Genomic DNA, 13,883 nt, shown 5'->3' on the forward strand with positions numbered 1-13,883 from the left:
GCCTCCCAAGTAGCTGGGACCACAGGCGCCTGCGACAATGCCCGGCTATTTTTTATTGCAGTTGTCATTGTTGTTTAGCTGGCCTGGGCCGGTTTTGAACCAGTCAGCCCTGGTGTATGTGGCTGGCGCCGAACACTGTGCTATGGGCACCAAGTCGGGCTTTTGACTCTTGAAAGAAAAAATCTGAAGTTCAGGAATATGACAACTTAAGTGTAACTGTGACTAAAAAGAAATGTGGGATCCAGGAATATGACAACTTAAACATGACTATGGCTAAACCTTTAAAAGGAGAAGATAAAAAACTCACTGAAATGATAGTCTGCAATCCACTTAAAAATAATCAGGAGGAAGCAAAAGCAGAGATACAACAAAAATGGACCGTGTTAATTGTTGAAGCAGGGTAACGGATACACAGAGGTTTCAATTTTAATTATTCTCACTATTTCCAAATACGCTATAGTATTACCATAAATTTCTAAAAGGTAAACATTTTTGTTTTAAAAGTCAAGAGAGATTTTGAGGGCCGGGCGCACTAGCTCGTGCCTATAATCCTAGCACTCTGGGAAGCCGAGGTGGGTAGATTGCCTGAGGTCATGGGTTCGAGACCAGCCTGAGCCATAGCAAGATCTCATCTAAAAATAGCTGGGTATTGTAGCGGGTGCCTGTAGACCCAGCTGCTCAGGAGGCTGAGGCAAGAGAATCACTTAAGCCCAGAAGTCTGAGATTGCTGTGACCTGTGACGGAGTGCCGAGGGCGACAAAGTGAGACTCTGTCTCAGAAAAAAAGAGAGCCTTTGAGCTTTCTACAATGTCCAGGCTAGCTCACCAGGATAGCATCACACATAGGCTTTAAGAAAAAAAAAAAAGGAGTGGGCATCTACTAACGTACCTCAGAACCCAAACCCTCAGTACCCGTACAGCAGTAAGCTATGTTCTGAGGGTTTGTTTATGAAAACAGAACCCTTAACAGCTCAGTTCAACCAAAATCTGTTTCTGTTCCTGCATTCTGAATTTTGGTTAACAATAAACACCTAAGTCTATTCTTAGCCTAAAATCCCAGAATCACCTTTAATGCCAATCTCTCCAAATCCAACCACCAAATTTAGGCACTCCTAAATCTGAAATACTGCCTGGATAAGTCTCCTTTCTATCTTATTGCCACAGAATTTTTTCAGGCTTTCCACAATCTCAGTTCCCTGGTTCCAAATTCATGCTTTCCTAAGCATCCCCCTATACTGTTACTAGTTATCTTCCTAAAACAGCAAAGTAACTGCTTTACTCCTCTGCAACTGCTTTTAAACCTCTAATGCTTTTCAACCTTCCTAATGCCACGAACCTTTAATTCAGTCCAAAGGGGTGGCAACCCACAGGTTGAGAACCTCTGCTCTAATCCTTACTGCCATAGCAGTCTTTTTTTTTTTTTTTTTTTTTTTTTTGAGACAGAGCCTCAAGCTGTCCCCCTGGATAGAGTGCCCTGGCATTACAGCTCACAGCAACCTCCAACTCCTGGGCTCAAGCGAGTCTCCTGCCTCCGCCTCCCAAGTAGCTGGGACCACAGGCGCCCACCACAACGCCCAGCTATTTTTTGGTTGCAGCCGTCATTGTTGTTTGGCGGGTCCGGGCTGGGGATTCGAACCCGCCACCTTAGGTGTACGTGGCTGGCGCCTTAGCCGGTTGAGCTATAGGCGCCAAGCCCATAGCAGTAATTCTTACTTAGTCACCTGAAGATGAGGTGGAGGGTATTTCAGTGAGAATATACTCTGTGAGAGTACATACTTGAAAAAGAATACATAAAATTTAACACTGCTTTGGTTATTCTTAGTGATGATAGCTATTGCTTTAAAACTTCAAATAACTTCGAAAGCATCTAAAGCCTATTATGTTTATGGGAGTGGTAATCAACTGTAAGTTTAAAATATTGAAGAAACACTGGCCTACAGAATTAAATTCAAACTCCTTTGCATAGCATACAAAATCCTTCTCAATCTGACCTTAATCCATCTTTAAGTCTCATCTTCCATTATGCTTCCCGTTTCACAAACCCTCAGAATATTTTCTGGTTTCTGAACACACGTTCACTAACTCTTTCACATTTCCAGTTTTGAATGTTCTACTACTACTTTCTAGATCAGCACTGTTCAAAAGCAATGTGAGCCACAAATGCAAGTTATATTTGAAATTGATATATTTCTAGTCACACTTTTAAAAAGAATAGACAAATGTATTTAGATATATTTAGCCAAATACATCTAAAATATTCTATCAACATATAATCTATGTTTTTAAATTATTAAAGAAATAGTTTACATACAATCTTTCTTGTACAAGTCTTTGAAATACAGTATGTATTCTGCATTTACATCGTAACTCAATCTAGACTAGCTGGTTAAATGCTCAATAGTCACATGTGCCCAGGGGTTACTAAACAGTGCAAGTCTAGGTATTCCTCCCCTGGCACATCTAGTAAAACTATGTACTCAATGAATGGTCAACAACACCTAACCTCTTACATTCTGCAGTGGTTACCCATCATTCTACACACAGCTCTCTTCATTTATTTATGTTATTTATTCATTCACTCAACATACTGTCCATCTTCAAGTGCAATTCATGAGATTTCTCTAAACTGGCTTTCTAGTCTTGAGCTCCTGCTTATGACCTCTGCTCCGCTCACTACTGCATCACCATTCCAATAGTAAATTTTTCTCCTAGAGTTAGGGAAGAGGGAAGTAGCAGCCTGTTCTAAAGTCATTTCAAGGTGTGAAAAATCTCATTTAATTTAAAACTGCCCTCAAAAATTCTTAGAGACCTCCTAAGAAAAACAGTAAATATGATCTTGTGTATACACAGCCCTGTAAAGGTTCATAAGAACTAAGACTAACCCTAAAAACAGCATATTCATATACTCCAGCTCATACTGCTTCATTTCAAAACCTCAGTGGCAGACAGATTTGCTACTGCTGTTGGAAATCCCTCACCCCTTCAAATCACATAATGGAATTCATATAACATTAACATCAATATGATATAACTCTACTATTAGTCCTGCCTCCTCTGTTAATTATGCCAAACATCATGTCAATTGTTCTATTCCTCTGTTATGTTTTAACTTTCCTATCATTTATAACTACATCATGCCAGAAGGCAGCATGAAGAGTAAAAGGAGCATGAGTTTCATATTCTAGTTTTGTTACCACCTGTGATACTTTTAGACACCTTTTGAATGAAATTGTCTACTACATGCAGTCCTCAAAGATTGCAAAGATTCAATAAGGAACAAAGAATAGGGTTCATTCCATTTCCCCCATCAAGTCTTTCAAAACTTCTCTGATTCAGAGATCTTTTTTTAACTAATGAGGAAAACCAATACTTTTGGGTCACAACTAAAACCATTCTCAATTAAAAATGAATATATGTGCCAGGAAAAGATATCAAATCAAAATTAACCAGACACTTTCTCATTACCTGCACAAATCTGGGTGGAAATTTTTGTCTGAGGTCTACAAGTAAAGCATCCACACGTTGTCTCTGAAAAATAGAGCTTGGTTCTTCTTTCCTTTTGGCTTTAGGTTTAACTTTATCTATTAAAAAATGAAATCCAAATCAAAGCATTGCCTAATTTGATGTCTTGTATTTTACAAATCTTTATCAACCATGAACATAACCAAATTTCATTATCTGGCTGCTATACCAAAGCTAATTCCCCAACTAAACTAAATAACATATATACATCATACTCTCCCTCTTAAGTTAAATTCTAACATTTAACACTTACACATTTTAACATTTAAAAAAGCTGATACATACGTCTTTTAAAGATACTTCAGTTATGGTATGTAAGCATGGATGGATATAAGAGTTTTAAGCCTCAAGTTTTTCATAATTAACCTAAATCACAATCCTACTTTTTAGTGTGAAAATATCTTTCCTATACTTTAAATGTATTAAATAGTCTTTCCCACAAAACCTGCTAGGAGCAAAGGGAAAATACAGCTTTCACAAATTCAAATTACCATGCTTAATCATTAAAAAAGTAATTCACTGAAAAACACAACCAAACAGAAGATCGTGAAAACAAGAAAGAAAAGAACCTGGCTCGGCGCCTGTAGCTCCACAGCTAGGGCATCAGCCACATACGCCAGAGGTGGCGGGTTCAAATCCAGCCTGGGTTCCCAAACAATGACAACTACAACCAAAAAATGGCCGGGCATTGTGGCTGGTGCCTGTAAGCTACTTGGGAAGCTGAGGCAAAAGAACTGCGTAAACCCAGAAGTTTGAGGTTGCTATGAGTTATGATGCCACAGCACTCTACCCAGGGCAATAGCTTGAAACTCTGAAGGAAAAAAAAAAAAAGAAAAGAAAAGAAAGAACCTGAAAGAGAAATTCTAAAGTTAATTATATGTGAGATTTGCTCTTGGGAGGAAGGTATACTGGGGAACTGTCTCTAAATGAAAGGTTCCACATAAGGGCTACTCCAAACATTTCATTAGGGTAAAGGAAAATAGCTGTTTTTATTCAACTAAGGAAAACTTTGCTACATCAAATGTTAATGCATACACCTACTTTTAGGAATGAATATAACTATACTTGAAAGAACATTTCGCAGGTCTGAATTCCATAAAAAGGCTGTCTTAGGGTGGCACCTGTGGCTCAGTGAGTAGGGTGCCAGCCCCATATACCAAGGGTGGTGGGTTCAAAAAAATAGCCGGGTGCTGTGGTGGGTGCCTGTAGTCCCAGCTACTCGGGAGGCTGAAGCAGGAGAATTGTCTAAGCCCAGGAGTTGGAGGTTGCTGTGAGCTGTGACACCACGGCACTCTATCCAGGGTGATAAAGTGAGTCTCTGTCTCTACAAGAAAAAAAAAAAAAAGGCTATCTCTCTACCAGTAATTTACTTTGAGTTGCTCATTTCTCAGATAAAAAATGTAGGTATACTGTTACAGATCCATTTCTGGAGGTAGTTTTATTGGTAAAATATGAAGATAGTAGTAGATTACCAGCCATGGCAACTCCAGAAATCCAATGCTATAATAGGTGATAACATGGAAGGATCAGAAAATAGACTTGTCACTTGGATATAGGGCTCTAAGTAATCCTTTGTCTCCTCTATGTTGAAGACAGGAGGAAGAAAAGGGTCCAGATTCCAAGATGATTCAATAGTTAGGTAAGTAGGAAATATCATCTTTGCTCATTCCTCATCATTTTGTCCTCTTTATGTTCTAAATAGTTTAAAACCTTGAATCACCCTAACAAAGAATATCTGTTAACTAACAGATTAAACTTATAACTGTCCCTCTGTGAAAGCTATTATTACCACATCTATTTGCATCAATCACAGCTACAACAACGTCCTCCTGCTATGAAAAGGTGAAACATAACCTAGAAAACAGCTAGGGTGACAGTAAAAATATCAATAGGCATTTTACTGAAGAAAACAGTTTCATTCTCAAAGAACTAAAAAGTGTTTTAGGAGGGTCTAGGTGCTCTGCCTACCTTGCTCTTCATGGTCTTTGAAGTGCCACCAATACCCTTTGGAAGGATGGTATCGACAGTATGACACAGCTTCATCGAAAGCTGACTGAATACCATGCACTGCAGTGAGCTTGTGAAAAGAAAATGAATTCTCAATTTCTCACTGAGTCACAATTTCTGAAGTATTCACAAAATATAATATATGCACAGATAGTAATTTCTTATTTAGCTCATAGTAACTAATGCTTAAGACATTCTAATAGTCAACACTTCATAGTAACTTTCACAGGGCAGAAGTGTTCCTGGTTAATTCTTGGGATCAACAGCTCAATTAAAAGTTTTCTTTAGTGTTTAAAGAATGTGAAGACACTTACCACTCTAGAATTTATGACTGATCCCAAGTCTGGTGCCTGATAGATCACTCCAGCAATGATATAGTAATCAGCTAGTGGGATAACTAAAACAATGGGGAAAAATGTTTGTGAATACAGCTATGGACATGAGCTGCTCAACAAATTTTCATAAAAGGAATAACTACCCACATAAAAAATTGGCATTTTCCCATATTAGACCTTAAGGCAGAGTTTAGTGATTCCTATTTTTATAAATAAAGTTGTATTAGAAAATAGCCACACTAAATGATTTACATTTTACCTATGGTTGCTTCAGCAATAATAGAAACTAAGAGGCCCACAAAGCTGCCCTAAAGTATTTACTCACTGGCCCTTCACAGAAAAAGTATGCCCACCCTTGCCCTATAGCAGTTCTTCTTAAACTTAAATATGCACCTGAACCACTTAAGGATCCTGTTAAAAATCAGATTTTTATTCAGTAGGGATAGTACATTTCTAACAAGTTCACAAAAGATGCTGTTGTTAATGTCAGTCAACCATACTTTGGGAAGTAAACCTTAAGGCAAGCCAGACTTGGGGCCCAGCATAATGTTACTACATGAACCAAACTTGCCTCTGTGCTCTAGTCTGGGACCTAAGGAACAAGACAGCTGCTAGTAAAGCTGGTACCATCTTGTGTTGCTTCTATACTTTGAATTTTCTCACCATGAAAATCCTGTCCCTGGACTTGCCTCTGTTTTGAAGTTTTCTTTTCTCTAGGCAGACTCCACAGATCTTCAATTTTCAAACTAAATTTGGATTCTGGAATCACAACTTCTTTGCCAAGTCACTCCCTGAAGCTAGCAGAGGGTAAAGGTTGTTCCTAAATGTGCTGATAAGACTATCTACCTGAGATGGAGCTGGGATGACAGTATCTGGCTTCTCTACCTTGAATCTTCAGTGTGACTTTGTCTATGGTTCTGGCTTGATTCTAAAGTGTCTTCTAAGTTCTGGTCATGTCTAGAATAGTTGTCTAGCTCTTTGATTCAAAACCAAATCTAGATTCTTCTTTACTCTTCAGTGGTATTTCTAAAGCATGTTTTCTTCGTTTGGTAGTATAACTCAGGTAAGCTTTTGGTTGAATGCCTCAGTAAGGAATTTTAATTGATCCTCTATGAATTTCACAGGACATATATTTTGTAATAGGATTAACCCAGTGAACCCAAGATGAGAAGAAAAATTCCTTGGGATGCTTGAAGTTTACTTGGAAGCCCAACTGTGCTTACAAAAAGATGTTGGTTTGAGATGAGTGAGTTGCTCTGATTGCTAGAGCTTGAAGAGTTGTCCCTGGACAAGATGGAAGAGTCCTGTTGTCTAAGCACACATTTAGTGAAACACAGCTCTGAAAAGGTAATAGTTATGCCTACTATACCAGCCTGCCCCAGACAATTTGTACAAACTATGTGATTACATGAACATGTGATTTCCTTCTGGAGTCTGGAATTTAGGTGGGCAGAGGAAGCCTGCACAACCAGTCCTCAATAAAAAAAATCCTGGATGCAAGTCTCAACTGTACTTCCCTGAACAAACATATAAACATATTGTACGAGGATGGCTGCATTTCAATACTGGATGGAGGGTACACTCAGCATGGCCCCTCACAAGAGGGAAAGCACAGGAAACTTGCATATGGTTTCCTCAAGACCCCATGTGATACATCTTCTTCCATTACTAATCCGGCTGCATGCCCTTACTGTGCTGCCCTAACAAATCCTAGCCTTAAGTATAACCATATGCTGAGACCTATATACAGAGAGTGCCAAAAAAAGTATACACATTTTAAGAACAGAAAACACTATATTAAAACTGTAATACTCAATATATACTGATAACAAGATGAATACAAGTCACATTTGAGCACTTCTTGTAATTGCAGAAGTCAAATGTGACTCAGATATTACAAATTTCATACAATTTTTTTCCTTTCAGTTTTTCTCCTTGGCACTCTCTTTTATATATATTACACACATACACACACACACAGAGGCCAGGAAGTAAACCAATCATGATATTTTGAGAAAAAAAAAAAAAAGTTTACACATTTTACCTTGAGCAGGGGACTGCCGCTGTTGCTTCCGTATGATAAAAAGAATGGGCTCTTGAGCGTGTAAAAGGATGTATTCGACTCCAACCATCTGACTGAAAACAGAATGCAGACATCCAGAGATCTATAAATGCCCTACAAATAACGTTGTTGGACATTCAAATTACTATATACAAGTGTAACAATGTAAATGTATTAAAACGGCCTATGTTTGGTGTTAAAATCTGTCCACTGAATAAAAACAGCTATTTTCCCAGATACGTGGTATACAGATAAAGAAAGATTTTGTTTTAAAAACAACTAAGTTTCTCTACAAAAATTCCTTGAGAACTCAAGCGAGTATTTTCAGCCAGGAAAGTACACTGAGACTGTCTATGTCAAAAAGAATATCAAAACACCAAGACGCTTCCTGACTGAAAAGATTTATAAATCCACATAGAAAAAATAAAAATAAAAATGAAGACCTATGTATTCTACCAAAGTTGGAAACATCACAAAATCTTTTCCTGACCCTAACAAATCTGAATGAAAATCTGGCCTGAAAGATAAGAATTTTTTTTTTTTTTTTTTGCAGTTTTTGGCCAGGGCTGTTTGAACCCGCCACCTCCGGCATACGCAGCCAGCGCCCCACTCCTTTGAGCCACAGGTGCCACCCAAGATATCTTTAAAAGCAAAAATAAGTTGTCTGAAAAGCTGTATTTGCTCCATAACAAAAGCCATTTAAAATACCACAGATACTCAATTTCAAGACCCCCCTTGAAATTTAGCTGACCAAGAAAAATTATATGAACAGTTATTTCAGATACTTTCGTAATAAAAGTAGATACAGAGGACATTATGTAGTCACACAAGAGTCTTCTAAGTTACAAGTGACTACTAATAATTCCCTCATTTTCAAATTTGGACAAACCCAAACAAAACTCCAATTATTCTTCCACAAGTTCTACTCTGCCCTTCATAAGCCACAGCTTGAAAAAATGATTCATTGTAAAATCTCTAGTTGGAAACAATGATACCTTCTTTTTTTTTTTTCCTTCAGTTTTTGGCCAGGGCTGGGTTTGAACCCATCACCTCCGGCATATGGGGCCAGCACCCTACTCCTTTAAGCCACAGGCGCCGCCCGATACCTTCTTCTAATAACTTACTTCAAGTGTTCTAACGTTAGCCTCTGCATTTTGACCACTTCATTATTACATGTTCTGTCATAAAAAGGATTACTTCTTTCTGAAAAGTAATCCAGGACACTACCACTGTTCAAAATGGGGATCCAAGAGCTGTCGACCCAAGAGATTCCCAGCAGATTATCTATAGGAAAGAAACAAAATAATAAAGGATTAGAAAAAGAGAATCCAATCCACAAACATTTATTATGTCCCTAATTGCACAGGTACTAAGAATAAAAGGATGTCATGGATAATAACCTACATATATTCTCATGGTATAACAGAAAATATAACTATGCAAGAAAGCAATGATAACACAATATAAAAAAGTTACAATAAAGGTATGAATAAATGTCTTATGACAGCACAAAGGAGGGGACAGAATACTTTACCTGGGGGAATGGAAATGATTTTTCATGGAGAAAGTGGATTTTAGCACCGTATGTTAAAGAATAAACAGAATACTATAGCTATACTATACTATACTATATAGCACTTTTTAAAAAAAAAAAAAAGGAATAGAGGCTCGCCACTGAGAAGATCAAAGTAAACTCAACCAGAGAGAATGCATATTCAGAGGCATAAAAATATAAGGTATATGTTCGTGCTCTCATAACACATTTATTCATACCTTTATTGTAACTTTTATATTGTCTTATCATTGCTTTCTTGCATATTATCATGTCAGACTCAGAAATACAAACGGGTTCCTTAAATCAAGAGTTTTTTAAAAACTGGGGCTGTATCTTTCTTTACTCATCAAAACTAGCACAGGACCTGATTCATAATAACTAGCAAATGTTTGTTAATTCATGATTGAGAGCTGAGGACAGTACAGCATGGCTTATTCTATTAGCCATTAATTTTTACCAATCCATTTACACAGATTCCAGTATTCAAGAATGTTCATGTAGAAAATGGTTAACTGCAATTAAGAGTATGATCTATGGCTGTGAAATTGAACATAATATCTGTCCTACTTGAAGATTACCTGTTACCACTGCCCCATAAAGAGACCACACAACCAAATCAAGTATGTTCTAATCAGTTCTCACCATCTCTGCTTTCCCAACTTATTCCAAGATACCTCCAAATCTCTCCATGCATTATAGAAATGGCCTCTAGGCTCGGCACCTGTGGCTCAAGTGGCTAACGTGCCAGCCACATACACCTAGGTGGTGGGTTCTAATCCAGCCAGGCCCGCCAAAACAACAATGATGGCTGCAACCAAAAAATAGCCAGGTGCTGTGGCGGGTGCCTGTGGTCCCAGCTACTTGGGAGGCTGAGGCAGGAGACTCACTTGAGCCCAGGAGTTGGAGGTTGCTGTGAATTGTGATGCCACAGCACTCTACCCAGGGGGGATAGCTTGAGGCTCCTGTCTCAAAAAGAAAAGAAATGGCCTCCTATCTAGTTTCCCTCCACAGTTTTCCTTTCCCTCCCACAGTTTTCTCAGTGGCCAACGTGGTCCTAATAAAACTAAAGTCAGATTTTTATCATTCCTTTTGTCAAAACCCTCCAACAGCTCCTCATTTTACTCAAAAAAAAAAAAAAAAAGCCAAAGACCTTTCCATGGCCTACACTGCCTCTCTGACCTCATCTCCTTCCTACATCTTCTCTCCAGCTGTACTGTCCTCCTTGCTGTTCCCTTAACACAGGGAACACACTCTCATCTTAGAGCCTTTGCTATGATCCTAAACAAATCTAAATAAAAAGTAAAACATTAACACAGCTAAATATCTGAAAATAGTAGTCTAAAAAGGCACTAAGTGTGTGTCTCTTTTAATTCAGTAGCAAGGCAGCATGTTGACACAAGTACAGCTAGACTCCAAATGGGTTAATATAGAAAAAGTCATCTCAAACACTTCCACTTAAAAATCAAGTACTGCATATACAAATAAAAACCACCCTACATGCTACCTAAGATCAAGGAGCAGTTAATGGGTAGCAACTCCATATATTTATTCCCTGACGAACTCAATAAACATTATATTTGACCACCTCTACAGTCTAGCCATGAAAAAGAAACGACCTCCGCGTTCCCTTAGTAATTGTTAGGGATCCGATAGGTTGTATTATCTACCCCAACATAAAACTCACAATAGAAAGCCCTAGGGATTCTTGCGCAGGGACCTGTAGGGCGCGATCTCAAGGATTAGGTAGACTCTCCACGCCAAGTCCCAAGAGATGTATCTAATCAAGTCGGCTCATTACCCCTTTCGCCTTTCTACCCAAAGACCGTTCCTTCTCCTCGATAGAAAAGCCACAATATTGCCGCAGAAAGGTGTACAGAAAAACATTGCAGGTCTAAGGGCTCAGTGCCCAGCTCTTCTTCCAACCTCCAACGCTTCTAAGAGACACCCCTCAAACTAGGAAAAACTCGGGAACTTTTCGCTAGATTAGAGCCCTAGGTCATCTACAGAAACCAGTCGGAAGAGCTTGAAGGGCCGCACACAGGAACCTAAACTTGAACCCGCGGGCTACAAACCCCCAAACTAGTTCACAATCATCAAAGTACAGCAACACAACGTACCTCGAATGTCCACCGCCGCCATAATTCCAAAAGCGTTCGCAGGCTCTCCTTCCGGCGCAAAGTAAACGTGACGACTGAGACCACGGACGCCGCAAACTCCGTACGGATGCTGAAGAGGGACCTAAAGAAAGAAAGAGGGGGGCGGAGCCGAGAGGAGATGGGCGGGGCGGGGCGGAGGGCGGCAAACGGAGCCGGCGGGGCGGGGCGGGGCGGGGCGGGGCGGAGGGCGGCAAACGGAGCCGGCGGGGCCTAGGCTCGGCACCTGTGGCTCAAAGGAGTAGGGCGCCAGCCCCATATGCCAGAGGTGGCAGGTTCAAACCCAGCCCTGCGAGAGGGCTGAGCCAAAGGAGACGGAGGAGAGGAAGGCCAAGCTAGTAAAGGTAGTGAGGTCCCGCCCCAAGCCAGCCCTTGTGGGTTTCAAAAATTTGATCTTGATCTTCTGTGATCGCCAAAAAAAAAAGGTCTGATGCTATAGAGTTGGGGGTGTAAACATCTTTAGTTTTAAAAGCTCCTCAGGTGTATCCAGTAAGTTGTTAGATTCAGGGGTTTCTCACCACTCTTTTTCATTCTGCCTCAAGAATGGGGATGGGATAGGACTTAACAGAATTTGAGATATTGGCTTTTCTGTGACTAAACCATTAAAAATCTAGATCAATTAAAGTATTAAATGACTCTGAGACAAAAATTTCACAACACAGAAAATGCTTCTGAAGTAAAATATTGATACGATTAAGAGAAAGGGAATACTTCTGGGTCCCAGAGGGTTGGCCTAATGTCTGCATTTCAGCTGGTCTGGAGTAGGTAGCAGGACTCCAGACGGGGAAGATTCTGTGAAAGATTCTCAAGAGAATTTAATTATAACCAAGGTGCAAGGAGAGAGGATCATGAATTAAATTGGGATCTTTTTTCCACCTCATCAATGGAAAATTCAACATTTTTAAATCTAAGTGGAAAAAATATATATTACTTAGACATTTCAATTTGAGGATTTTATGCCTGTATGGTATGTGTAAGTCCCAACAGAAATGTGTGCATGCACAGAATTGGAAAGTCATGATTTTCCAGGAGAAATTTTCAGAAGGACCTGGTTGGGGACCTACTAGGGAGGACTTCCAAAAAGGACAAACATCATGACCAATAAATAGAAGTGTGAAGCATCAGCTTTTTGTCTTGTTTTGTTGAGGTTTTGTTTGCTTACATTTTTATTAGGCGATTGGGAAGAATAATGACTGAACACGGATCTGTAGTTTAAAAAACACATGGTATGCATGGTAAACCAGACCTTGGAGCTCATCTTTTATCTTGTGGGCAATGAGAGAAATGTGATTGGGCTTCCGGTTTAGAAAGATTATCTAAAGAGCCTGGGACAGACATGTCTGTAAGACTCAAAGCAGCAAACCCATTTAGGAGAGTATTGCAACTAAATGATGTCTACACTAATACAAAGGCAGTGGTGGCTGAAAAGAAAGAAAGAATTAATAATATTTAGCTGATAGAATCAAAAAGGAAGTAGTGACTAATAGATGGGCCTGGTGAGGGAGAGAGAGGAATTTAAAATGATTCCCAAGATACTGATTTATAAGACTAGTGCCATTAATCAGATTAGGGAAAACAAGCAACAAGAGAATAGGTGAAAATGGAGATGATGATGTAGTTTTGAATATGGCCATGTTGTTCATGAAATGTCTTATAGGACAACCTATAGACCAGGGTTTCTTAGGTTTTACATTTTGGGACAGCTCATTCTTAGCTAAAGGTGTAGAGGAGCTGTCCTGTGCATTATAGGGTGTTTAGCAGCATCCCTGGCTTGTACCCACTAGATGCCAGTGGCACCTCTCCCCCCAGCAAAATTGTCCCCATTTGAGAACCACTGGTGTCTATAAGGGGATGAAGTTAAAGCAGAAGAGTTTCAGGAAGAGAGGGGTACTTATAGTGTCAAGCAGACGAGAGAGGTAAAATAAAGACTGAGAAGTAGGCTTTGGATTTGGTAAGTTGCCCCTAACAATAATAGTTTCTGTGGGATGGTAGAGAGGAGCAGAATCCAGAGAAAGAAGTGTTCAAGAGTGAAGAAGGGAGGTGGCATTGGGTGCAGACTGTGGCTGAGAGGGAAAGCTAGAGCTAGAACACTACCTAGAGTGGGATATGGAAATAATATAGGGAAGTGTGAATATGTTGCTAGGAAAGGTGAAGGGCCCAACAAAGAAGATCTCTACTTTATCTTCAATTTATTCTTCTATTCATCAGTCATCAAGTATTTAACCCCTACTGCACGCTTTGCTCAGCTCT

The 13,883-nt window shown here is 39.5% G+C and overlaps 1 protein-coding gene across 2 annotated transcripts in view; it reads right to left on the reverse strand.

Annotated features, from left to right (window-relative positions):
* The window catches only part of MED6 (mediator complex subunit 6), a 17,416-nt gene extending 5,727 nt beyond the window's left edge, over positions 1 to 11,689 (reverse strand). For both annotated transcript variants that reach the window (XM_023507651.1, XM_012812221.2), the window contains exons 1-6: positions 11,598 to 11,689; positions 9,050 to 9,209; positions 7,908 to 7,999; positions 5,843 to 5,925; positions 5,490 to 5,598; positions 3,465 to 3,580 (exon numbers count right to left, since the gene is read on the reverse strand). In XM_023507651.1, coding sequence (XP_023363419.1) covers positions 3,465 to 3,580; positions 5,490 to 5,598; positions 5,843 to 5,925; positions 7,908 to 7,999; positions 9,050 to 9,209; positions 11,598 to 11,619 — 582 coding nt within the window. In that variant the 5' untranslated portion in view covers positions 11,620 to 11,689. The remainder of the gene's footprint in view (positions 1 to 3,464; positions 3,581 to 5,489; positions 5,599 to 5,842; positions 5,926 to 7,907; positions 8,000 to 9,049; positions 9,210 to 11,597) is intronic.
* Between the last annotated feature and the right edge of the window lie 2,194 nt (positions 11,690 to 13,883).

This window comes from Otolemur garnettii, unplaced genomic scaffold (genome assembly GCF_000181295.1).
Source record: "Otolemur garnettii isolate 467f Iridium unplaced genomic scaffold, OtoGar3 scaffold00196, whole genome shotgun sequence".
In the NCBI taxonomy this organism is placed as follows: Eukaryota; Metazoa; Chordata; class Mammalia; order Primates; family Galagidae; genus Otolemur; species Otolemur garnettii.